The 26097-nt window shown below is 43.3% G+C and overlaps 2 protein-coding genes across 8 annotated transcripts in view; one reads left to right on the top strand and one right to left on the bottom strand.

The window, feature by feature from the left end:
* The window catches only part of kcnab2a (potassium voltage-gated channel subfamily A regulatory beta subunit 2a), a 101352-nt gene extending 89275 nt beyond the window's left edge, over positions 1-12077 (top strand). For all 5 annotated transcript variants that reach the window (XM_086292661.1, XM_086292659.1, XM_086292660.1 and 2 more), the window contains 6 exons: positions 631-716; positions 877-997; positions 1666-1760; positions 2930-3050; positions 6093-6181; positions 8164-12077. In XM_086292661.1, coding sequence (XP_086148787.1) covers positions 631-716; positions 877-997; positions 1666-1760; positions 2930-3050; positions 6093-6181; positions 8164-8253 — 602 coding nt within the window. In that variant the 3' untranslated portion in view covers positions 8254-12077. The remainder of the gene's footprint in view (positions 1-630; positions 717-876; positions 998-1665; positions 1761-2929; positions 3051-6092; positions 6182-8163) is intronic.
* Position 12078: 1 nt separating this feature from the next.
* Positions 12079-26097, bottom strand: part of megf6b (multiple EGF-like-domains 6b) — a 62911-nt gene continuing 48892 nt past the window's right edge. For 2 of the 3 annotated variants that reach the window (XM_086292653.1, XM_086292656.1), the window contains 24 exons: positions 25699-25830; positions 25104-25232; positions 24855-24983; positions 24598-24732; positions 23334-23468; positions 23114-23239; positions 22881-23012; positions 22406-22534; positions 22164-22295; positions 21765-21893; positions 21540-21668; positions 21067-21195; positions 20849-20977; positions 18614-18742; positions 18339-18467; positions 17761-17889; positions 17457-17588; positions 17241-17369; positions 17017-17145; positions 16124-16252; positions 15844-15972; positions 15172-15300; positions 14953-15081; positions 12079-13377 (listed from right to left, as the gene is read on the bottom strand). In XM_086292653.1, coding sequence (XP_086148779.1) covers positions 13097-13377; positions 14953-15081; positions 15172-15300; positions 15844-15972; positions 16124-16252; positions 17017-17145; positions 17241-17369; positions 17457-17588; positions 17761-17889; positions 18339-18467; positions 18614-18742; positions 20849-20977; positions 21067-21195; positions 21540-21668; positions 21765-21893; positions 22164-22295; positions 22406-22534; positions 22881-23012; positions 23114-23239; positions 23334-23468; positions 24598-24732; positions 24855-24983; positions 25104-25232; positions 25699-25830 — 3269 coding nt within the window. In that variant the 3' untranslated portion in view covers positions 12079-13096. The remainder of the gene's footprint in view (positions 13378-14952; positions 15082-15171; positions 15301-15843; positions 15973-16123; positions 16253-17016; positions 17146-17240; positions 17370-17456; positions 17589-17760; positions 17890-18338; positions 18468-18613; positions 18743-20848; positions 20978-21066; positions 21196-21539; positions 21669-21764; positions 21894-22163; positions 22296-22405; positions 22535-22880; positions 23013-23113; positions 23240-23333; positions 23469-24597; positions 24733-24854; positions 24984-25103; positions 25233-25698; positions 25831-26097) is intronic. The other variant, XM_086292655.1, reaches the window with a different exon arrangement.

Raw genomic sequence — 26097 nt, 5'->3', positions numbered from 1 at the left:
AAACAAACTCTATACCCCAGGTCCAGGTACCCTCGCCCCTAGAGGGGGAAACGGCACCTAGGCCCAGGAGATGTTACCCTTTCCCCCGGGGTGGAGGCAAGCAGACCGCCCCAGGCTCCGCAGCAGCAGGGAGGCCCCGCATCCCAGATCCCAATCGGACGGCCAACACCTCCTCCCAGCCCCCCCGCCCCGATGGCCAGCAGAGAACAGGGGTGTGTGAAGACCCCAAACCTCCCTCCTCTCGCTCATGTGTAGCGTTGCTGCGTGTTGTTCTAAGGTGCATTTAAAACACGGGAGAGCATGGTGCTGCTGCCACAGCTACATATTTTTATTTTTGGACTCCACTCGAGCAGCTTTGTTTATCTTAAACTACACCTTGATCCAGCATTGAAACAAGCCATTTAACACTCTACAATCTAACAATCTACCTTTATTTTGATTGGCTGCCCTTGCCTAAACACGTGGGTCGGGCTTTTGTGTTCAGATCCAGAGTTTTAACATTTTGCAGATCAAAAACCGGATCCACCAGTGGAACAGTGTGTTTATGTGTAGATGTTTGTATGTGTAACCAAAAATGTGGGAAACTTCTTGGGGTTTTTTGTCCTCATCTTTGTTGTGTGTAACTTGCAGAAACGGTTCGAGCAATGACCCATGTGATAAACCAAGGCATGGCCATGTACTGGGGGACATCCCGCTGGAGCCCGATGGAAATAATGGTGAGACTCAGTCCAAAATACATTCCTTCTATCTTCACAAGTTCCAGTTATTTCCAGCTTCACATTATCTACTATTTCTATTCTTGTTCAGTATTGTTCCCAATACAAAATGTTTACATACTCTGCTGTATTATGTAACTCTTTGCATGTTTTTCTCTAGGAAGCGTACTCTGTTGCGAGACAGTTCAACCAGATTCCCCCCATCTGCGAGCAGGCAGAGTACCACATGTTCCAGAGAGAGAAAGTGGAGGTGCAGCTACCTGAGCTGTTCCATAAGATAGGTGAGCAGTGGTGCGTTTGTGCCTCCACGTGGAGAATTGATCCATGAAAGCATTACAAAAGTTATTTTTTACACAAACCCACAGAGCTAGAGGGATTTTTGACACGTGGACACACAAGGTTAAATTGAAGCCAGGTGTTGGATCTCGGGTCTGATGAAAATAAAAGGAAGCATTTCAGAAATGTAACATGAGAACTTCTCTCTTACTTCCTGGAGCACTGGAGATCAGTGCAGTTCTGATTATAACTGGTTAAAGTCTTGTTTGTGTTGTCATATAACTTTATTAGCTTCAATTCAATGCAGACAGTCGCCTCAAGGAGCTTTATATTGTAAGGTAGACCCTACAATAATACATACAGAGAGAAACCCAACAATCATATGACCCCACTTGCACATTGGCGACAGTGGGAAGGAAAAACTCCCTTTTAACAGGAAGAAACTGCCAACAGAACAAGATTCAGGGAGGGGCGGCCATCTGCCGCGACCAGTTTGGGTGAGGGGAGGAAGACGGAATAAAAGACATGCTGTGGAAGTGTGTGAACAGTCAGTGTGATTTAAGAGAAGTAGAGAAATGGTCATCATCAACTCAGCAAAGTTCAGCCCTTTTTTTAAAATTTATTGAAGGCTGATAAAAATTGTTCAGTGGTGATCACATGTTTCTCTTCTCAGGTGTGGGGGCCATGACGTGGTCTCCGCTGGCCTGTGGGATCATCTCAGGGAAATACGATGGCAGGGTCCCTCCCTACTCGCGGGCCTCCCTTAAGGTAGACAAGCCTCGCTCGCTGTGCTCCTTCTTTATCCCACTCTGATCATCTGTGCCGCTGTCACTGTGCTGCGTTTCACTGCTGGTTGCTTATTGTGTGTGTTTGTGTCTTTCAGGTTCTGTTACTCACCACATACTGTAACCTTGTGTGTTTTCAGTGCCATGCCGACGCCATGCACTGCGTACCGCTTCACAAGCAGTGCTGCTACACACTGTTTGTCAGTTGGTGTCAGCTTAATATATTTTAGTCCACGCAAATGACCACAAAACACCTACGCTCACAACAATAATAGTGCGGCACATGTGCGTGCTGACTTGTGAATTTTTATTTGACACTACAGATACCAACACTTTAAAAATAAAAATGTTTCACTTTATAAATTGGCAGATGAATCGGGAATCAATTCAGTGTGTTGTGTCAGGAGAAGAAGAAAACAAAACGTCCATTTTTACTAAAAATGATTAAAGAGGAGACGCGGCTTCAGGGATTCAATCCTGTATTTGTGACAGATGAACTCAGCAGCCCTCACTTTCCATCATGTCATGTTGTGATGCTGAAATATATTTTAGCATTCAGCATGCAGACTTTTAAAAATAAGAGATCCAAGACAGCTCAACACATAAGCTTACACCTGATTGGTGTTCTGTCCCTCTGTGCTGGAGTGGCATGTTGTGTTTCTGTGGATCGTGTGTCACTGATTGTTGGTTTGAGCTCTGCCGGTTCATGAAGCAAGCTCTCCATCTTGGTGTCGTGCAGTACTTTTGGTGACTTATGTTGAATGTGCTGCTTCCCGTTCGGCTCAGTGTTGTCTGTGGATGTTTGTGGTGTTTTGGATCGTTGAGTCAGTGAATCCTTGTGATACTAATCACATCCTCTGTATTGTTAGATCTACCAGCTAGATATCAAAGCTACTGTATAACTCAGCTGGGACAAAACTAACACTTTTTTAACATATTTAATTTTTGTAATGTTTGTAAATCTGCTATAAATGAACTGACTATTATTATTTTTTTACAAAAGCATAGAGTGAGCTGTGTTTCCCTGGCTGAGGTGTAGACAGCAGGAGACAGAGTCACGTGTTTAAAAACAGGCCCTGGTGACACAGGAGCTGCAGCGCAGCGGTGTGAGCAGGGCTGTGTTTTTGAGCAGGTGTGCTGTGTTTTCGACAGGGCTACCAGTGGTTGAAGGACAAGATCTTGAGCGAGGAGGGCCGGCGTCAGCAGGCGAAGTTGAAAGAGCTGCAGGCAATCGCGGAGCGGCTGGGCTGCACTCTGCCCCAACTCGCCATCGGTACGCAGATACACTCTGCTGCTCTCTCTCTTTCTGTCTGTCTGTCCGTCCCTCTGCCTCGGACAGGCCGAGGTCAGCACCGCTCTCGCAGCTGTCTGGTTTGACACTTGGTGTGTTGTGTTGTCACGTGTGTGTGTGTTGTAAGTGTGCAGTTAAAAAAAAAAAGTATATTTATGAGGAAAAACAAGAAAACAGGGACTATTTAAGAAATAAAGCAATAAGAAAGGTAAATAGTGCGTCTTAAAGGGACAGGAACTCACAGTATCAGATATAAATCCAGAGGATGACTCGTATCGATTCACTTGCCGGGCAGTAAATGTGCAAACCCCAAAGACGCAGAGTCCTGCAAGCGTCGTTAAAGTGGCAGTCGAGAGGGACGCGGCGAATAAATCTCGCAGTCGGTCTCCTATCTCAGCACAGATCGCAGCAGATTTTTCACCCACACAGTAATACACTGTCATAGATTTGGTTTCACGGGCCATTAGTGGACACCCTCGGTTCTCCCTCAATTACCATAAATCCTTCCAGCACTCCTGTAGGCAGCACGGGACATTTATATGCAGTCTTCTAGATCGCTGTGTCACTCCAGCATTAAATAAAAACTATAAAACAATAACAGACTGCTTCTCGCCTTGGGCTTTATCCCGAGACTCCTTGAGCAGGTGGTAAATTCAGGAATCAGGCTGCAAGTGTGAGAACAGAGTAAACAAATGTAGTCGGTATCTCAGCAGCCTGAGGGAAGGTCTGCACCTGCATCACTCCCGATGAAGATCTTCTTTTTTTGGCCGTATTCTCATGTTTATTGAAGATTTGTGTAGAATCATAATCCCACCATTTTTACAGCAGCATTCCTCATTCCATTATACTGTAATCTGCTTACCAGTGTATTTTCCTGAATTTCAAGAGCATGCAGTTGTACTGCATAATACAGTTCCCAATTACAATGGCAGACCAAGCAAGGATGGGGTGTGTGTGTGTTTGTATTTGTATGCAGTGATCACAAAAAGGCAGGTTTTCTGAACATTATTAGCAGAGAGCTGCTCTGAGATGTAGTTCTTTTATTCAGGCTTTGCACCTGAAAATGGTTCTGAAGTATTTGTACATGAGTTTTTTGCAAGTTCCTGCTTCACTACCTGTGCTTTACAAAGGGATGGGAACTTAGTCTTATGAAAAAAAAATATATATACCAGGAAAAACAGATGAACATCACACAATAAATTACACAGTCAATATTTAACAAACCTAAATCCAGAAGCAGTGTTTGAAAAATTAAGTACACCCTTACTGGTTCTATAGAATTAAGATGGTAAGTCACCAACGGAGGTCGCTTATCAAAGGCACTTGATTAATTGGTCATTAGCAAACGTGATCACCTCTGTTTCATAACAGTTTGTAATCATCACACACGCACACAAGTGAATGTCCCAACACGTTTACCCCATAACAGACCATGCAATGCTCAGCAACACTGCAAAAAAACCCCAAGAGCTACATCTTAGACTCCATGGGCCTCAGTTAGCATTTTAGATGTTAAAGTTCACGACAGTACAATCAGAAAAAGACTGAAGAAGTATGTCTCGTTTGGAAGTGGTGACAGGAAAAAGACTCTTCTTGCTAAAAAGAAAATGACTGCATGGCGTAGGGCTCCAAAGCCACATCTGAGCAAAGACTTTTGGAACAATGTTCTTTGGACAGATGAGACCAGAAATGGAGATGTCTGTTCATAATACAAAGCGCTGCCTTTAGAAAAAAAACAAAACAGCACAAACATTTCATACCAGATGTCAGGACTGATGTGGAGGGATGATGATTTGAGCTTGTTTTACAGCCACAGGACCACAGCAAGTTGCAGCCGCTGAGTTAGCTATGAGCTCCACTGTATACTAAAGCATTATGGTGTTAAAGTTGGGGACGTCTTTCTAACGGGTAATGGTTTTGCTGAAATTGGGTCATGCAACAGGAGAATAAATCCAAGCACGGCAGTAAATCTACAACAGAATGGCTGAAAAAAGAGTCGGCATGTTGCAATCCATCAGTGTCCAGACCTGAACATGATTGAAATGCTGTGGGACAACCTTAAGAGAGCTGTGGATAAACAAATGCCTGCAAATCTCAGTGAACTGAAGCAACAATTCAATTCAGTTTTATTTATACAGCGCCAAATCACAACAACAGTCGCCTCAAGGCGCTTCATATTGGAAGGCAGACCCTACAATAATGCATACAAAGAAAAGCCCAACAATCATATGACCCTCTATGAGCAGCACTTTGGCGACAGTGGGAAGGAAAAACTCCCTTTTAACAGTAAGAAACCTCCAGCAGAACCAGGCTCAGGGAGGGGCGGGGCCATCTGCTGCGACCGGTTTGAGTGAGAGAAGGAAGACGGGATAAAGACATGCTGTGGAAGAGTCAACATTGTAAAGAAGAGTTGGTCAAAATTCCTCCACACCGATGTGAGAGACTAATGCTCATACAGGTGTTTCTACAATCTGCTGAATCATGATGTGTACTCAGTTTTTTCACACGCTGCTTCTGCATTTGGTTTATTTCATTTCAGCTAAATAATGACACAGTTCTGATCTGAGATTGTATTTAAACAACTTTAGAACCAAGTAAGCACCAGATGGTTTTTTCCATTCAAATCATTTAGTCATGGTGCAACAACGAGACTCAGTTTACCTGCAGTGAGCTATGCCAAGTTACATTTTCAACACGGCATGAGCTAAGGTATAGTACTGAAATTTGATGTAATGTAGGCGGGCATTGAGCAGCATCTGATCAGGAGTCATTTTTATATTGTGGTGTGTGCATGAGTGGGTTGGTTCTTCCATCGCTGATCCAGCGTTAGTGTAACGAGTGTCGAGGTCCTGATGAGTAATGTTGCCATAGTATAGCAGTTGGTTTATTTTATCAGGGAGCGGCTGTCATTTCATGTACAAATAGTAATCAGCGTGTGTTTGCGTCTCGGGTATTGTGTGTGTGTGTATGTGCGTGTGTTTAATCACGGTAGGGGTGTCATCCTTATTTACTGGTCTCCTGCAGCGTGGTGCCTACGGAACGAGGGGGTGAGCTCTGTCCTTTTAGGGGCGTCCAACACCGACCAGCTGATGGAGAACATAGGAGCGATCCAGGTGAGTGTGTTCGTGTGTGTACGCTTTGCTTGTGTTACCGCGAAACAAATCAGAAGCTTAATTTGTGAAAATGCAACCTGACCCGCTTTGTTGGGCTCGTATTCGTGCCTTACAGTCCATAGCGGCAGCCTCCTCTCCTGGGCACGGCTTGGCCTCCTGGGCAGTTTGCTGCTGCACGCCTGGGTGCTTTACTGTACTGAGTTAATAAGGTCAGAGGAGTATCAGTTGCCAGTGGGATTGGAGATGAGCTCACAGCCGCTTCCTCCTCTCCTGATAAGATGCACTCTTTAATGGGGTTTTCAGACCGGTGCGGGTTTACGTCCCCTCCTCACATTATGTCTGGCCCGAAGTAAAAAGCATTCTGACTCTCATCTACTCCGATGCTTTGTGTGTGTGTGTGTGTGTGTGTGTGTGTGTGTGTGTGTGTGTGTGTGTGTGTGTGTGTGCTCTAAACGTCTCCTCTCCCAGAATGCGTTTGATATTTCGGGTTTGAAATGCTATGCTCACATTTCCCAAGGGCTCTGCAGTTTCCCTTTTGCCAGAATTTTATATCAGAGACGCTGAAATAGAAACGGCCCCTGGTGTGAAAGACTTTCTCAGGAAGTTTCAATAAAAATATTATTTCTTTCTTTTTATTTAATGTCTGCATTGTCAGAAGAGCAAATACTTTATTATTCTCTACACGCGAAAAGTTCCTGTTTAATTTGTACTACCATCTAATCTCTTTTTTTATTTTGCTTCTTTTCCGGTTAAATAGAAGATTTTACTCCTCACTTTGAAATTCAGAGTAAAACGATCTGTATTTTTATCAAAAAGGGCAAAATATCTTAATAAATTTTTCTTTTTAGTGATGTATTTTCATAAATCTTTATTTATACAGCCTTTTTGTTGAAAATAATTATTCTTTGAGTCAAGCTTCCTCAGTTATCAAGTTTAAAAGGAACAATATATTCCTCCTGTTTTCATATTTCTGCTCTGCTCAGTGATGCACTACTTTACTATAAATACTTTATGTAGTGTCTGTTTACAAAGTTCTACCCCAGTTCCAAAAATAGTTGAGATGCTGTGTAAAATATAAATAAAAATACAATGCAATGGTTTGCAAATCTCAAATATAAAACATTTTATTCACAATAGAACATAAAACATTTGACACATTATGAAATATGTTCTTTCAGTTGGTGGAAAGTTGGGCCTGTCTGCAGACAGGTCGAGCTTTGCACCAGAAAAGACGCCAGTATTCCTGTTTCATGTTCACATATGGCTTCTTCTTTGCATGAGAGCTTTAAGCTGCATTTGTGGATGGCATGATGAACTCTGTTCACAGACGGGGATTTCTGGAAGTCCATCCAGTGATTTCCATGACAGAATGCCTGATTTTAGTGCAGTGCTGCCCGAGGACGTGAAGATCATGGGCAGTCAGTACTGATTTTTAGCCTTGTCCTCTGCGCACAGAGATTTCTCCATATTCTTATTCAAAGGTTTCACAATTTTACATTAAAGAACTTTATTTTGAACTTGTTCCACAGTTTTGTTCAGACTGCTGAAACTCTGCCTCTCTAAGAGGCTGCTCTGTTTATACAGGGTCACGTTAGACCTGACCTGTTACCAATAAAACTACCTGCTGTTTCTTCAAAGTCTTCTTCAAAATGAGTTAATATTTTTCATGAAATACTAAAATGTCTGTTTTACCAGCATCCCAACGTTTCTGGAATTTATTAGAACTGAAGCCTTTTTACATATCGCTGTTTCTATAAAGATAAAAACTTGTGCATAAAGCTAATATATAAAACAACAAAGAAATAAAGTAAAAAATAAACACATGCCACTTCTGTTTTTGGATTTTGAGCTGGACTGGAGATTGCAACGTTGAGATTGTTTGTAAAAATCCTTTCAACACTCTCTATAGGTAGCGATGTGAAACTGCAACACACCATGGCGACTGCAGTGCGTTCACCTCTTGTCTTTCTGTCGTGTCGTAGGTTCTTCCAAAGTTGTCGTCATCCATCACACACGAGGTGGACAGCATCCTGGGGAACAAGCCGTACAGTAAAAAGGACTACCGCTCCTAACGCGTGGCACGGCCCCGCCCGGCAGGGCTGCACCCGGCCTGCAGCCGCAGTGCCCCACCTTTGCCTGATCCTCTGTTTGCTTGAGCTTTTACTGAGTGAGACCCTGGCGCATGAGTCTGGCCACACCAAGGCCACGCAGGGCACCTCATTTAGAGTTACAGGGATAAGATAAGAAAAGGGGGAAAAAATACAGTCACCTCCACTGGAAATGACAGGATTGACAAAGAAAGACACAAACATGGAAAAAGAGAGGTTAGAGATATGCGCTCATATTTAAATTAGTTATACATTCAATTCAGCTGAACGTATTTTAAAACTATAGAGAAAAATACATTTATTAAAAAAATTAAATAAGCACACGCTTGCTTGGCAGCCAGATTTTTTTTTTTTTCCTTTCTATTTTTTTTTCTCTTTTTAAAACCGAATACAACTAAAAGGAAGATGAAATTCATGCTGTATGAATACACGAGAACTATTGTTGCACATGTACCATAGCCATGCATTCGTTGTTTGGACGTTCTGTTTACAAACACCTGTGTACTGTCCAAATCCGTCAAGATTTCTCTGAAAGTGTTGTCGACATTACCAGAGCCTCCTCACGGGCTTCAATCAGCACTTTAGTACAGTCAGTAAAGGTGTTGGAAGGCAGTTTCAAAGAGGAGAGAGGATGGGTATTACAACAGTCTTATCTCACAGCCATTGCACTATAGAATCACATCGCCTCTTCATAATTCCCTCTCTTCATCCTCTGTTTCTTCACTGGCAGTGCGTTTGTCCAGCCTACTGCTCCGATGCTCCTCCTGTGTAAGCGTGGCTCTGACGTTCTGAAGTCATCAGGGCTTCCGTCCTTACAGTGAACCACCCGCCATGATGGAGCTTAGGAGCCAGGCTGATGTGTCTGGGCAACTTGCGTGCCACTGAAGAGATGAGCAGTTTATTCCTCCCTAACAGCAGGAACTGCAGTCGTGTTATATCAAACGCAGCGGCCTGCTTCACTGTGCTTCCCGGCCGCTTTTCTCGCTTTTTTTCAGGCTGAGGATTTTGGTGTACAGGGAATATTCATATCAGTGTTGGCTCAACATCTCATGGAAACTTCTCCTCAATCAAATTCAGTTCAAGTATTTTGCCTTATTTAGAGTTGCATCAAACTGTGCTTTGGGCTTGTAGACGAGCAGCTCGACAGCTGCCTCTCTGCGCTGGTCATGTGTCCCCGGTATAAACTGGACCGCTGAGTGGTGGAAGTGGTGTTTGTTGCTCCCTGACTGGGGGGGAAGGAGTCGTGTGTCTGGTTAATCGGCGAGTGGCAGCAGCTCAGGGAACGGAGCAGGCAGTTTCAGTCGTGTGTTGGCGTGCACAAAGTCAGGAGGTTGTATTTAGTTATCTGTTTTCGTCTCATGTGTGGACACTTTAGTGTGGCTTGAGCCAAAGATCTTCTTCTTTTCTTTCTTTCTTTCTTTGAGTAAACAACCCAACGTTTCACTATTACAAGATTATAGAAATCATCTTGACGCATGTGCTGTCCAGCTTGTAATATATCTATGGTATGGACTTTACTCCATAATATATCTTTACTTGACCGAGCTGTTACACTAGTTAACAAGTATGTCCTTCATATACAGAATGCGTAGTACAACTAAGTGCTTTAGGATCAGTAAGGTTTGTTTCAGGCGGCAGACGCCCCGAGACGCGTCAGAAGTATTATTGCAAACATTTTGACAACGCCCTGTATCATTTGTTGTCCTTTGGGTGCTCTCTTACTGTGATTAAAGCACAAGTGGAAAGCATGTTACATCTTCTAAGCATGGACCCTCTTCACCCAGCCTACAGTACCTATGGGACAAACAAGGTGATGCTTTTCAAGCTTACCAACACGTGTAGATAACAAGTCTTTACTAACAGTTGATAAACTGTTGATTCTTAGAAGGAAAAAACAAGTGCAAATTAACATAACTTATATAAGTGTGAATGATATGAATGAGGTGAAGCTGCTCAGCTAGAGTGGAGGGGATAAACATCACTGTGTGGGGTTTGTGTGGATGAGGTTTTGCTTGAGTATTACTCCTAAATCACAGCAAAGTGATTCAAGATCTGCTGTTGGTGTGTGTGTGTGTGTGTGTGTGTGCGTGCGTGTGAGAGTGTGCGAGAGAGAGTGTGAGAGTGTGTGAGTGAGTTCAGGTGTGAGGGATTGGGGGACAACTGAACTAATCCCGTGCTGTTGTATTAGTTGATCCCTGAATACGGCTGATTTGCCGTGTCTCTTGTAAGTCTGAGTAAATAATAACAGGCACAAGCTGATGCTGTTTTCTCAGAATTAAAAAAAAAAAAAAAAAAAAAAGATAAGAACATTTTGTTCATTAGTCTGTGGAGTTTCTGTGTCTTAATATTTCCATCTGCAGGGAGCGGAGAAGAAGTCTGAGATTTAAAAGGTTGAGTCTGACATTTTGGGAAATGTGCTTTTTCTCACCCAAAATTACAAAAGGTCTGATACTGAACTGATATTAGCTCAACACACAGACTGGAAACCAGAAGACACTCATTTTCTCTTCTGTACAGAACATATTAGCCATTCATTATTAAGCTTTACAGATAAGGGTAGTCAGAGGGTTTTAGCCTCGTTCAAAGGTTCGTACTGTGTTCACCAAGGACTGTCTGATTGAGATATTGTAAGGATAACTTTTCAGACTCTCAGTTGGGAACCTGGTTTATTTAACACATAATCGGGTGTTTGAGTGTGCAGTCAAGTCCGTGCTGTGTGTGCACTTTCATCCTGTGCTCTCCCTTTCACCATCTGTGTGGGTGCATCTCTGCTCTGCTGGATAAACGGACACATGGCGGGGAGCAGAGGAAAGGGGAGACAGGTGAAGTGACGGTATCGTTACCTGAGTCGAGGACGGCTCGGCGCTCCCGTGGCAGCGAGGACCGTGCCGTTTCTCCATCCACGTAACAAATAATTTAAGGCTGCAGTGGCAAGGCGTGACACGCTTATTTTCAGGAATCATTTCTTTTCTAAATGTATTATTGATGATGAGAAAAGCAGTTTGGCTGTTTCCAGTCTCTGTGCAGCAAATATGCCGACGTGGCATATTTCCCCCCCTAAAGATGTCAGACTTTCCCTTTGAACTTTATCGCTGTGCATTTAGTTTGACCATCAGTTGTGTCCCAGCGTGCCGACCCGCTCGACACAGATGCTGTGTCGTAACGAGCTTCACGTGCACAACGTAGAAATAACTGAAACTTTTGAAGCTTGTGTGTATTTGTCTGGTGCCCTCACCCATGTAGGAGAAAATAATGCTTTAAGAGGTCCTAGTTTCATCATATTTGCTGTTCTAACATGTTAACGACTAGTTCACAAATGAAACAGACCCACAGATGAATAGAGCTTATTTTACAGAAGGTTCTAGGTTATACAGAGAATATATTTTTATGTTCTAGCCTTTAATGCAGTAGAGAGAATTAAGAGAACTGTTTTTATTTTTGTCATCATGCTGCATTTTTCCTATCGGTATTGTATTGATTTGAAGACTGACAAAAAGAAGCAATCTTTGTGTTGTGTGTGCATTATGATGCTCAAATGCAACAGTGTGTGGAATTCACCCTGAAGACGACGTATTGAGAGCCTGGTATCTCCTGTACATACTCTGACCTTTGTATATATTTCTGGTTGTGATCACCTTTGCCTTTTTTCATTTTGATTTCATTTTGCAGGCGTTGCTATCTGCACTGTGCTTGAATCTGAGATTTAGACAGGATGTACAGCTTATGATCTTCAATGAAAATGAATTAATGATAAAAATAAGAATGGTTAAAAACCACCAACTTGTGTCTGTTTTTATTTTGGCATCTTTATTCATAATGTTTGGATTTGTTAGAGCGTCCAAGCCTCTTCTATCCAGTAGAAAACAAAAGATGCATTTATGACTTATTTATGAAATATAAATATGAGGCAATTTATACAAAAAATAAAAATCCTGAAAGAGGTGCAAATGATCTGAAGTGGTTTACATTGAACTTTAAAAACTGTCATTACAGCATGTGTAGTCATCAGGAGTGTGCTTTACTGTCATATAGCATAAAGCTTGTGAGGATCAATAGAATCTGTTGTACAGTAAAGCATCATAGCACCATTTACCCAAGGGTCATACTTCATGTTGTATAGACTGAAAACAACTTCATAGAAATGACAGAACTGCATCATATTCAGTAATATCGCCAACATCTTTACAAAAGTAGAGTATTTTTCTTATACAGTACCTTCCGCTGTATTTTGAGGGCAAACATATAAAAACACAATGGGCTGAAAGTGCAGCAAACCTGACCGCGACTTCCTCGCACTGCACTCTGGAAGAAGAAATGCTTATCCTGAAGGTGAGACGGGTTATGTTTGGAAATCACAACCTGCAAGTGACAGTTTAACCCCAACAGTTCAAAGGACACTTTGGCACAAAAAAAAAAAAATCATCCAGACGGGTGCAAACATGGAACTGCAGTTCTCATCAGAGCGTCCGTTTCCATGAATCTCCCAGCTGCTACAGTTCCCTGTCATGAGCTTTCACTCACTGGAGTCACTTCAGTTTAAAACTCCTGTCCCAGTTGAGATTTCATGCTGGTTGGAGCTGCTATAATGAGTTGTCGTGCCGTGATTGTCTTGAGCTGCTCCCATAGGTGAGGCGCGGAGGTCCACCTGAGGCGACGGACACAACGAGCTGAGAAATCCAGCTCAGCAAACACACAGCATTCACATTTGATCAGAATAACAACCCCCAAAAAAGTGGAAAGTGCAGCCTCTGCAGCTCTGCCCCTCACAGACAATAACTAAACACTGTCAGCACTTACACTTGGTTACTTACTCCCATTTCACCAGGTCAGCAGATCTGTCACTTCTGTTCTCACTCGAGGGCGAGCGGAGGCCTTCACCTGCCCTCCGTGTGGATATTTTCATGACGTAAGTGTTAAAACGGCAGGGTGTGTGTGAGTGTGTGTTAGTCACTGCTGTACCTTCCTGACAGGACGGTCCAATCCAGCTGTGCAGGCAGTCGCAGCGGCCGTTGCGACGGTCGCACTGCGCCCTGTTCTCGCACTCGCAGGTCTCTAAGCAGTCAGGCCCGTAATGATTCTCTCTGCAGTCTGACAGCCAACGGTGAAAAGCAAAATCCAAGCAGTTTAATAAAGCTACAAAATGGCGAGGGCGCAGTACATTTACTCAAATATCGAGCGCAAGTATTGTTTACGGGGCAGCTGTGGCTCAGGAGGTAAAGTGGGATGCCTACTGGTTGAAGGGTCAGTGGTTTGATCCCCAGTTTCCCTGGTTTGCATGTAGACATATCCTTGGGCTAGTTTTCCCAGATGCATCCAGGAAGCATGAGTGTGTGAATGTTAGCCAAAGCTCTTAAACATAGAAAACTGGATTTAAATTTTAGTAGAAAAGTACTTCAAACAGAAGTACTGCTGACTTCACATCATCTTTTTTGTATTGGCTACATTAAGGATTCAAAATTCCCTTAAAACCCTACAAGTTTAATAGGCTTGTACACCGACCCAGCGCAACGTTATGACCCGTCGCTGGTTCACTTCTCCCTGGACTATGTTAGATAGATACTGACCACCGCAGACCATGAACACCTCACAGGAGTTGCAGTTTTAAGAGATGCTCTGAGTCACTCATCAAGCCGTCACAATGTGGCTCCTGTCAAACTCACACCAATCCTTATGCCTCCATCTTTCCTGCTTCTAAAACAGCTTTCAGAACAAAATGTTCACTGGCTCCCAACACATCCCAACCACTCAGTGTTATGCCTGATCAGCGTATATTACATGCTGACAGTGGAGGGAAACACATTTTTGCTTCATATGTTTTCATTTGAGGTCAAAATATAAAAATGTCAAATCTTGTTCTCAAATAATATAAAACAAACACTTTTTAACACTAATATCCAAAAATATTCAGTGCAACACAAGGAATGCCCACTATATCTCCAAATATTTTGCAATTTTGGTGCATATGGTAATTTAATTAAATTATGAATAATGTCTCTGATTTTGTCTTTTCATATTGTAATATCGGTTTTCCTCTGTTTCTAAATGTAGCTGGGCACTATATATGACAGGAGCCATTTTTAGGCATCAAAGTATTTACTAAAAGTCTATTTTACCAACTCTTTACGTGCATTTATACAATAATACCTTTACTGGTAAGAAAGCTGTGTGTGTATGTGACGCCTGCAAGCTAGTTCAGGCTAGCCGCTGCAGTGAGTCACACTCGCTCTCTTCAAGTCTCAAACCAAATCAGTTTGGGTTAGGGTCTAAGCTGGAGAATTGGCCAATGCAAGAGTTTCACTCCTTCCACCGGCCCAGCATACACGTGTAGCTTTGGGGTGTTTTTACTACATTCTCCAATTTCTATATCATAGTTGCTTTTGTAGCCTTTCATCTTAACCGTCACCTGAACAAATTCTTCCACTTATTTCTCTGAAATACTCGTCTCTTCCATCCATATTAAAGGAACAAGCTGATTGTGTATGTGACTGCCATCATCACATGTATGCTGAAGTAAATACAGTGCATTCATCATAGCAGCATCTCTGTTGCATAACTCATCATTGCTAATGAGTAATGAAGGCACATCAGCTGAAAGTGATGTCACTGATGAAATGCAGTACGCGTTTGATGGCTGTGTATTCTCAAAAATGCGTGAGAGATTACCAATGTCACATCTGGGTCCAGTCTTCCCCGAGGAGCAGAGGCACCTTCCTGACACAGGATCACATTGAGCGTCATCTTCACAGTCACAGATGTGGACGCAGCCCTGACCGTAGCGACCCCGTTCGCACGCTGAGTGAATGATTGAAAACATGAGAATAAAATAGGCAAAAACACGCCAGTTATTCTTTGATTTCAACTGGGAGAACAGATCAGACCGACCTCTGTGACAGCGCGCTCCGTGAAATCCTGGAAAACAGATACACTGACCCGACACCGGGTGACAGGAGGCGCCGTTCATACAGTCACACTGCATCCGACACAGCGGGCCGTGGAAACCAGGGGGGCAGGCTAACGAGTTTGGGAGGGAGGGGGATTCATGGGAGGAGAATAAAAGTCGACCTTTAAAGTTTAAATCCTGTGCATTAATTAATAAATGACTGTAAACTTAAGGGCTCAAATCTGACACCTTTAAAGTGGAGCTTTAAGGTTAGAGTACAAATGCTGGGCTGATTTGATCGAAATGTAAACCTTCGAAGCCTTTTGATGTTCAGTGTGTTCAGATAAATACAAGTTAAATTTCAGGATTTTATAAAGACTTCTTCTACTGTGACATCTGTGCATCGGCATGAATGATCCCATCAGGACCTTAAATACTACTGAGGTGCTTCATGTGTACATTCTTCTTCACTACATGTACTGCAATCTCTCACACAGCCTTGACTTCATTCAAAACTTCAGCAACCGTGAACAGAAAATATAAAAATAAAAAAATACAACATATACAAAAAGCATTAACAGAGCAGGATGTTGTGCAACTACATGACTTACTGATATGTTTTTGGACAACAACGGAGGTCATTCTTTGTGTTTGTGTGCGTGTTCAGTTCTCACCATGTTCACATAGATGCCCATAGTAGCCTGGACCGCACTGACACGTCCCCGTCACTCTGTCGCAAGTGCCATTATTTTGACAGCTACATTTCAGCTGGCAGTTGGCACCAAATCTTCCCGCGGGACATTCTGGGACAGGAAGAATAAAACAGAGGACATGACTTGCTGTGACACCTGATTATGTTTAGATTCAACATGTTACAACAGATCAAATATGTGGTAATGGACAGATGCAATAATACAATATTTTGATGTTTTTTTTAAAAGAGTAGGTGATCACCTTTGTTGCAGTGTGCACCAGTCCAGCCCAGACCACAGGTACAATTGCCGGTCACAGAGTCGCACACGCCTCCATTACTGCAGTTACAGCGTTGAGCACATTCTGCCCCAAACCAGCCTGCAGGGCAGCCTGAGGCAAACACACACTCCAATTAAACTTAAGAAAATATCCAGGCAAGTGTCATAACATGCTGTAGCTCTGAAAGCACAGTCTTCTATTCTTGCTCATTATAAAGGATTACAGGTAAACAGTAATCTGGAGCCTCCTGTTGTATTTTCATAATGTTTTCAATGGTGTGGACTGTGGGAGGGCCAGGTTAGCACCCAGTCTCTTACTGTGGATTCATGCTCCTGTAATAAGTGAAGAATGGAGTTCGTCACTGTTGCTGAAATAAGCAGAGCCTTGAAAGAGACATCATCCCATGCTATGTGTACTAAAGCCCCCCCACGTAACCCCACACATTCAATGAGGTCTAGCAGAGTGAACGCCAGTGCTGTTCCTGTGCACTGTTTAAAAGCGGTGCCACCACAGCAGGTAATCTCAGAAGATTACGCCATTCAGTATTAGTTTTCAGCCTTGTCTTTTATTTACAGACTTCAAGTTTTCTATTCATTAAATGATGTACTGTAGATGATGAAATATACAAATAGTCTTTCAGAGTGACTCAGCCTTTCTAGGGTGCCTTTTCTATATAGACAACTTATCCACCGTCTTGTTGTACCTCTATTGTCCTAGTACTATTTACAGCTGGATATATGATATAATACTTACACAGCCCTTATTACATGAATGGAAACATAAAAGAAGAGTTTGAAATCAACAGAGGGCCTGTTTCCAGAGATCTAGCTCACAGGCCATACAACACAAATGTATCAGCAATAATGAAAGCTCACCATTTCCACAGTCCTCTCCTCTGCGTCCGGGGGCGCACACACATCGACCGGTGACCGGGTCATTCTGGGCTCCCTCTCCACACAATGCCACCCGGACACAGTTGACACCGTAGCGCCCAGCTGGACACGCTGTGACCACAAGGATGCATCACACCCTTTTCACTCCACACCGTAACACTTATTTATTTAATTAACGTCATCATCAAAGTTTGACTCGGACTCACTGATGTTGCAGCGCGGTCCTATAAATCCTGCTGGACATTCACAGGCTCCAGTGAAAGTAATGCATTTCCCTCCATTCTCGCACTGACACTCTCTCTCACAGTTTGGACCATACCGACCCTCTCCGCAGACTAAAAATGAATAATAAAAGGGGTAAAAATGTTTTATTATGCTCCCTTGGTTTAGTGTTTATGTATGAATATGCTGTTTATGCATACTTTGAGCACATTTGGGGCCGTGGTAACCTGGAGCGCAGTAACATGATCCAGACACCGGGTGGCAGAGCTGATTTGTCTCAGAGCACTGACAGACCTGGTTACAGTTCTGCCCAAAGGTTCCAGGCAGACAAGCTGATAAAAAGGAAAGGTTCATTATAATAATTAATAAACAGTATGCTTAAAGACATTTTTACTTTCTGAGGCACCAGAAATGTCTCTTTAATTTTGCAGTGTTTATAATTCTTAGGAAGGACTGTGGCATTGAATGTAATTTGTCAGAAAAAGTTAGTCCTGGGGAGCTCACTCTGTTCGCAGCCGTTGCCAGTGAATCCGGGAGGACAGCCGCACTCTCCAGAGATGTGGTGGCAGGACGTGCCCTGTGCACAGCTGCAGCGCTGCATGCAGCCCTTTCCAAATGTACCCGGCAAACATGCTGAAGGATGTGGAAGGAAAAGAGAATGCGACATTTAGTTCTGCATGTCCCAGTTTTAACTCTTCATGGGAATTAAAACAGTTAAAAAAAAGAGAAAAGGAGTTGCATAGGAGTGTTCACTCTTATAGGCCACACGTGCAATTAGGAGTAACATACAGTAGGTGGACATGGCCACGATAAATGGACTGGAATAAAACCTGTGTGCCTTATATTTAATAAGAAATGAATTAAAGGGATAAACATGCACAACTACAGCTCAGAAAAAAATGAAAACTTGCATAAAAAATGCGAAAATAGGTCAAGGAGCTCAATCGAAATCGTTTCGTTTTCCCTTATTCTGCCCTTGAATGCAAAAAAATTCAAATATAGAGTTAATCATTGAAACAGTGCAAGTTTCGCCCACTAGAGGTTGCAAGAGCACGAGATTTTCCTTGACTGTGGGCTCTTACCTTTATCACAGAGCTTCGCTCTCCACCCTGGTGGACACTGGCACTCTCCGGTGACATGGTGGCATGAAGCTCCATGGAGACACTGGCATCGCTCCCGGCAGCCGACGCCAAACAGTCCAGCATCACACGCTGAGCAGAAAAATGTGCAAATGAGAGGCTATAATTAACAAACCCCCTCAGAACTGCAATCAGAGTGGTAGAGTTTCCACAGTGCAGCACTTCCCCATGACGTCAAAATTTCTGTAGGTGAGTTCGTTTTTCACTCGCGGTCTCACCTTTCTCACAGCGCTCTCCAATCCAGCCAGCGCTGCAGCCGCACCGTCCAGTCCGTCTGTCACACTGGCCGCCGTTCTCACATTCACACCGCTGCTGGCAGTCCGCCCCAAATCGGCCGGTCACGCATTCTGTGTAAACACAGAGCAGCGTGCACAGCAAGAAACACAAGTGAGACAGACGAAGAGAAAGAACAGAGACATCTTGATTTCAACAGCGCACAAAAGGGGAAGTTGCTCTGTCACATTTCTGCTGAGGAGTTCAAAAATGGCTTCGTTTTTTCCCCCAACAGTTTATAATTGGACTGAGTATGAAGTTGGCAATCACAGGTAGTGGCCACAGAGTTTGGAGGGGGAAGACATTCCAGCGACAGGATTAGAGGTTTCCTGAGCACAAAGAGGGGGCTGGGCCTGGCACAGCCTGATGGGGAAAGGTTGTAACAGGCACAGAGGGAGGATAGTGTGTGATGTGGAGCTCAGAGGGAGAAGGAGCTGGAATGTCATCGCCAGGTCGACAGAGACTTTTGCAGAGGAGCACGGTCTGTGGTGCAGAAATGCGCTCGCTGCCAGCAAATAACCAGACTGCAGGCAAAAACAAATGAGCTAAGGCAGCAAATTGAACTCAGTCTCATGCATTTCCTGAGCAAAGTAAAACAACCACAGGCCACTGTTTTAAATGTTTACTTCAAGGTTCAGGTGATTTTATTCTTCTGCGTTTCTGTCGTGACTAACCAACATCACTGCAGCTTCACAAAAATCAGACGTCTCTGTGGCTTCAGGGGGTGGTTTGGAACTAGATGAGGCTGAATTACCACATAAGAATCTATACAGCTATGTCAAATGATCACATTACCGCTATAGAGAAGTACAGTCTCATAAGGATGCTAGTTCACGGGCTGATCTTCTGCTTTAGCTGGAATTAAAAACAGAGGTGTGAATATATATACATCCAGATGTGTATGAGATCCTGATGTTGGTAAATCAGTCAATCTTTTCGGGGGTTTGTGTGTTTTGTATATCTCTGAATGTCATTCTTATCAGCACAAATAACGAGTATCCAAAAAGAAAATTGCTCCAATCTGGAAATATGGTAACAATGAGAAACACAAGCAAGAAGATGGCCACGCAGACTAAAACAAAGGACAGTCACACCTGTGAGCGGTTTTCCTGCACGGTGACGGATTATTTATAACATTTCAAACATGCTCATTTTTCAATTTTAGCTTCAAATGAAATTGTTCAGATAAACAGGCTTAACCTCACTGGGTTTACAACTAGTTCATGATTTATTACATCTAGATTGGACTTGTAATTCATCATTATCGGGCTCCAAAAAGCTCCCTTTAGGCTGATCTAAAGTGCTGGAGCGAGAGCGCTGACAGCGACTAGAAAGACAGCATATTTCTCCCATATTGGCTTCTCTTCATTAGCTCCCTGTTAAATCCAGAATCTAATTTTAAGAATAATCAGACCTTACAGTACTGTAATACTTCAGCAGAACGATTCCCTCTCAGACTGCTGGTTTACTTGTGGTTTCTAGGATATTTAAAAGTAGAATGGGAAGCAGAGCCTTCAGCTTCCAGCTCTGAGTTTGGCCTAAAACTTTCTTTTTGATAAAGCATGTGGTTAGAGCTGGATCAGGTGACCCTGAATCCCCTAACGCTTCAATAGGCCTAGGCTGCTGGACATCGTGCGGTAAGTATTTCCTCTTCACAAACCTTTTTCACTCTCTGTGTTTATACATCACCCTGCATTTAATAGTTATTATTAATCTCTGGCTCTTCCACAGTCTTTATCCTGTCTCCCGCCACTCATCCCTGGCCGGTTGCAGCAGGTGGCTGCCCCTCCCAGAGCCTGCTTCTGTTGCAGATTTATTCCTATTTAATTGAAGTTTTTCCTTCCCACTGTTGCCAGGTGCTCACTGATAGGGTATCATCTGATTGTCTGGGTTTTTTATGTATTCTCTGTATTATTGTTGGGTCTTTACCTTAATAATATAAAGCACCTTGAGGCGACTGTTGCTGTAATTTTGGTGCTATATAAATAAAATGAACTGAACTGATTTATGTCAGCATTTTTTAGATTTCAGCATAGTGTTCTTCTTTTTCTATTAGCGACAGCCAAAAGTACAAAAATAAGACTCAAGTTACAATAAATCAGTTTTTTTTCCTGATCCATGTGAGAGTGCTTTAGTGGTAACACATGGAGACTCTTACTCACACCATCCTTCAGTCTTACCCAGTTCACAGGCTGTGCCTGTCCAGCCGCTGGCGCATGCACATTTTCCACTGGTCTTATTACAAGTGGCTCCATTCTGGCACAAGCATCGCTGCTGACAGTCTGCTCCATAAAACCCAGCAGGGCACTCTGAGAAAAACAACCCAAAAACAAACATCTTGTGACCTGTTCTTTAGCTGTTGTACAGGTGATCACTTCTCTCTGATGTATAAACTCACCTTTTGTGCAGTTGGGTCCGGTCCAGCCCGGCGTGCATGCACACTGCCCACTGGCCGGGTGGCAGATGCCATCGTTACGGCAGCTACAGTTTCGGTTACATCCTTCCCCATAGAAACCAGCTGGGCACGCTGCCACGTGAGAGACAAACAATATCATTACCTCCTGTTGAACCCTGCTGATCAAAAGTGGAAATTCCAGTATCTGGTAAATAATACCGGCTTCTGCATGGGTAACATCAGGTTGGTACTTTCTCATGTGTGACCGGGATGGGCTTTCCCAAATAACTCTGAAACCAAGCGTGCTTTTGTTCTACTGTGATTCAGCGTCTGAAAGGTGTCCTCACTTCATATGAAGCGCCAACAGATACAACGATACAAACAAGCTGAGTCTTTGATTTCACCTTTTTCTTTCCTACAACACTGGACCGCATCTGTTAAGTTAAACGAGTCTCTGTGGTGCACCTGTTACTCACTCAGGTTGCAGAACGGGCCGATCCAACCAGCGGGGCAGGAACAAACGCCGCTGACATGATCACACGTCGCACCGTTTTGACACAAACACTTCTCCTGGCAGTCCAAACCGTAGAAACCCCCAGGACATGCTAGAACGCACACACAGATGTAAAGACTCTCTGTTACTGCCATACATACATGCTAAGTAAGAGAATTTGGCTTCATGATCAAGCAGCTCCTCTTACGCTTTTCACAGAAGGTCCCCGTCCATCCCCTCTGGCAGGTACAAGCTCCGCTCACATGGTCGCACAATGCGTTGTTCTCACACTGACACCGATGGCGGCACCCGAGACCAAACAGACCTGCTGGGCACTCTGAAGGAATATCACATACAGCACAGTTACAAAATATGATGTAACAGACCACACTGACATATTACACAAATTATACAAGGAGCATTTAACAATGTTACTTTGTGCTACCTCCAGAAAGCACCAAAGCATGATCGCTGCACATGTGAGAATAAGTTAACTTGGAGAAATGTGGGCACCAATCTGAGGATGTACTGTAAGCATTATTTAAATAGTGAGTATAGTGAGAAAGTTAAAGTATAGTCACTTTAAAAAAAACCTATAATAACATACTCTGATGGCAGTGCGTTCCAGTGAAACCAGCTTCGCAGTTGCACTGGCCTGTCACAGCGTCACAGCTTCCGTCTCCGTTTCTGCAGTCGCAGATTTGTGAACAGTCGGCCCCCCAGTGTCCCGCATCACAAGCTGCAACACAATCATATAAATGAGCTCAGTTTTTTGTATTTGGTTTTTCCACATATACGTCTCCTTCTGTTTAGCTCAGCAGCGATTGCTTCCGTGCTTCAGTATGATACCTTTCCTGCATTTGTGCCCAGTCCAACCAGGAGCACAGGTGCACCGCCCACTCGCAGGGTCACAGCGAGCGTTGTTCTCGCAGATGCACTTCATCTGGCATTTTTGACCAAAACGTCCACTCGGGCACACTGCATGAAAGAAAGAAAAAAAGACTGATCTACCACAGCCATCTGCTCCAAACTACATGAGAAAAGCACCAAGTTCCCATGACATTTCTTCACTGCCATTCAGCCGTGAGTGACCACTGAAGAGCCAGCGGTTAGTGGAAGTGGAGTTATATTTCTTCTTCCAGTGAAAACATGGCTTCAAGCATATGAATTTGTAGAAAATTACCCTTCTGACTTCTACCATGTTCCTTCACTTCACATCCAAACTGCATCATTTTAATATTCCACAGTGCTGTCGTCCTTCTCATCCGGCTCACTGTTTAGTGCCTGTTGCTATGGAAACTTTCCCTAAAATGCTGCTACTCACAATTTTGGCAGAGTCTTCCCATGAATCCTGCAGGACAGTTACACGATCCGTTGTGTTTATCACATATGCCGCCATTCTCACACCCCGGGCAGATCTCTCCACAGCCTAGACCCCAGAAACCCTCCGGACACACTGCAAAGATCATCATGAACATTTTCATGATTTTTATCATGTAAAATTTAAGTCAATTGTTTAGGTTTTTTTTATTTATATAAAAAAATGTAAGCACTCACAGTTTTCACAGTGGCGTCCTGATGTGCCTGCTGGACACTGACACTGTCCCGTCACTTTGTCACATGGTGCGCCGGTGCAGTTACAAGAGTGAACACAGCCGGGCCCAAATCTTCCCTCTGGACAGGCTGACAGTGGACACGCAGGAAGGATTCGTGTCAATGCAGGACCATGAAAACAAACACAAATAAGCCTAAAGCATGCAAAAATCAAGCCGTCCACCTTGATCGCAGTTCTCCCCATGAACACCTGGAGGGCATTTTCGTTGGCACTCTCCGGTCACGTGGTGACACGACACTCCTGAGGGACAGGCACACTTCCTCTCACAGCCGGCTCCATAAGTGCCTGGCTTGCATTCTAAAGACAATGTGAAAAGTTGGTGAGGAATCTGGGAATTATCAATACATTACAGGGTTGCCTGTTCAGTCAGAGTGTTAAACATCTTTTATAGTGACAACAGTTGGATGCAGAGTGAGGCCTGATCAGCAAATCACTTTATATATGGACAATGGGGCTTAATGTAAAATGAATTTGAACTATTTGTGTTATATTATCAGATATTTCAGAACTTTGCAAGTGTGGACAATTTTAGCCTGAGAGGACATTTGCATTACAGTGTCACTGAAACAAATACTGGATTGCAGTAACAAAGACTTACAACTATATACATTTTTTCTATTTCCTTTGTGTCAGCTCGATACAAATAACACCAAATGTGAAAATCAGTCGAAACTTTATATCATCCACAAATTTTTTATGTATCATCTTCAAACTTCACAACAATATACTAGGCCACGGGGGACACGAGTACCTAGGTTGGTATTTGATCTCGACCTTCATTGTTAGCGCCCAAGGTCAAAGTGGACCTTGAATTTTTTTTTTAGGAAAACCACACCGAGTAATGTGTCATATTAAAGAGCATGGAGCAAGCTGTAAAACACACTTTTTATTTTTTCAGTACGACATCCTGTGACACAATGTATGGTGTCACAGTGACACCATACATTTTTTCAAAAATCACACACTGCATGAATATATCTGAAAATCTCAAGTTTTTACAGCTTTTAAAAGCAAAAGATTTCTGACAATTCTGCTCCAATTGTATGGGTAAAGATGATACAATACACTATTTTAGTATGTATTGCTTTAAGGTCAAAGGTCATAGGTCAAAACTTAAGGTCACAGAAATTAGGAAAAAGCTCTAGGTTCCCCTGAATTATCTTCAAACTTTCAAGCAAAATATAAGTCATTGGGGGACATAAGCACTCTCCTTGTTTACTAAAAAACAGCATTATAAGACTTCAAAAAGATTAACATATTGCACTAAATCCCCATATTAACAGAATAAAACATCAAAGTTTCGGTATAGCTCTTGCCCTTCCAGTGGAAGTTGCAGTTTCTGAGTTTTGTATTTGTATAATTGTAATAAACAACAAGAATACAGATAAAGACACAAACACAACTTGTGCTTTGTGACTGTGCTCACCTTCCTTGCAGGTGTTACCATGGTAACCAGCTTTACAGACACAGGTGCCGTAGCGGCGGTGACACTCGACAGTGTTCTGCTGGTCACACTGACACTCTTCAGAACAGCCGGGTCCAAAAGTCCACTTGGGACACGCTGAAGGCGAAGATGAAGGAATCATGGATACTTAAGTCACAGTGAAAGTAGCAGCAGGCCTGACCTTTTGTAATTTGTAGCTCGGCATGAGAAGCTGTTGACGCGTAAGCGGTGGGACTCACTGAGATGACAGAAGCGTCCGTAGAGTCCGGCGTCACACAGGCACGCTCCGTAGGTGCGGTGGCACCGTCCATTATTGGCACAATTACACTTCTTGTTGCACTGCTTCCCATAGAAGCCTTTAGGACAACCTGAACCAAAAAAAATACTTCTCTGTAAATGCAAGATATCTAGTGTGCCTTTAAAATAATTAGATTTTATCTTAGCAGGAAAACCTGCATTAAGTGAAGACACAAAGAGAAGCGTCTCACCGTCCTGGCACAAGTCTCCACTCACACCAGGAGGACAGCGGCAGTTTCCGTTGACGGGGTCACAGCTGGCACCATTTTTACACTTGCAGGAGAAGGAGCAGTTTTTGCCAAAATGTCCCTCAGCGCACGCTGTGGGGATGAAAGATAAAAAAGGATCCATTACAGCTTAAACAGTCAAGGTTGACAGGTTTCCATGGGTGTTTTTGTTGTGATGACCCACTCTACCCTGCCTTCCTTTCGGCCTGTGTGTGGCACGTCTCATCTGGAGACATTGCAGGATTGGTGTGGCTCGTTTCCCATCAGTGACACTGGCAACACCTGGGCCCAGCATGCCAGTGCTCTATAAAAGCCCTCAAAGCTCAGTTACTGTAAGATACCCTTCTTAGCTTGGTTGGTTCTTTGGTGTGCGGTTGGATTTTTTTGCATACACCATTTCCTCACCCATGCACTCATTTACACCATTGATCATGTTAACTACACACAACAGTTTTAAGCAGCATTTGTGTGCATCTCGCTTTTTGTCATGGCTGTGCAGCCTGGCCCGTGACAGTGTGTGTGAGGAGGGTCAGTGTTTGTTTGTGGGCTCAGTCCTCACTCTGGTTGCAGATAATGCCCGTCCACCCGTCGGGGCAATCGCAGCCATTTTTCCACAGATTGCATTTTCCTCCATTAGAACAGTCGTCGCACGTCAAACTACAGTCGCTGCCAAAAGTGTCATCCAAGCACACTGAAAACACAAGAATCAACTTTAAGTGTGCAAGTTATGCTTAATCTCATTTTAATAAAAATATGTTTTTTGTGTGTTTTCCATGATATTTAACCCTCAGAAACATTTCTATTGGTACACTAACTCCAAACCACAAATGTAATAAATGAAAGCATTGCACTAGGACTGAAAGATCATACATTTAAATATTAGCAGGTGTTACTCTTCAGCTTTCAGTTACATTAAATCGCTTGTTCAGCACGTTTTTTTTTTTTGTCACGTTTGAGC

Source organism: Aulonocara sp. 'chitande type north' Nkhata Bay, linkage group LG5, assembly GCF_057382095.1.
Source record: "Aulonocara sp. 'chitande type north' Nkhata Bay isolate Kocher_YH1m ecotype deep benthic linkage group LG5, A_spYH_male_GT1.1, whole genome shotgun sequence".
In the NCBI taxonomy this organism is placed as follows: Eukaryota; Metazoa; Chordata; class Actinopteri; order Cichliformes; family Cichlidae; genus Aulonocara; species Aulonocara sp. 'chitande type north' Nkhata Bay.
The sequence above is the reverse complement of the archived record's forward strand: the minus strand, read 5'-3'. Positions and strand labels throughout refer to the sequence as shown.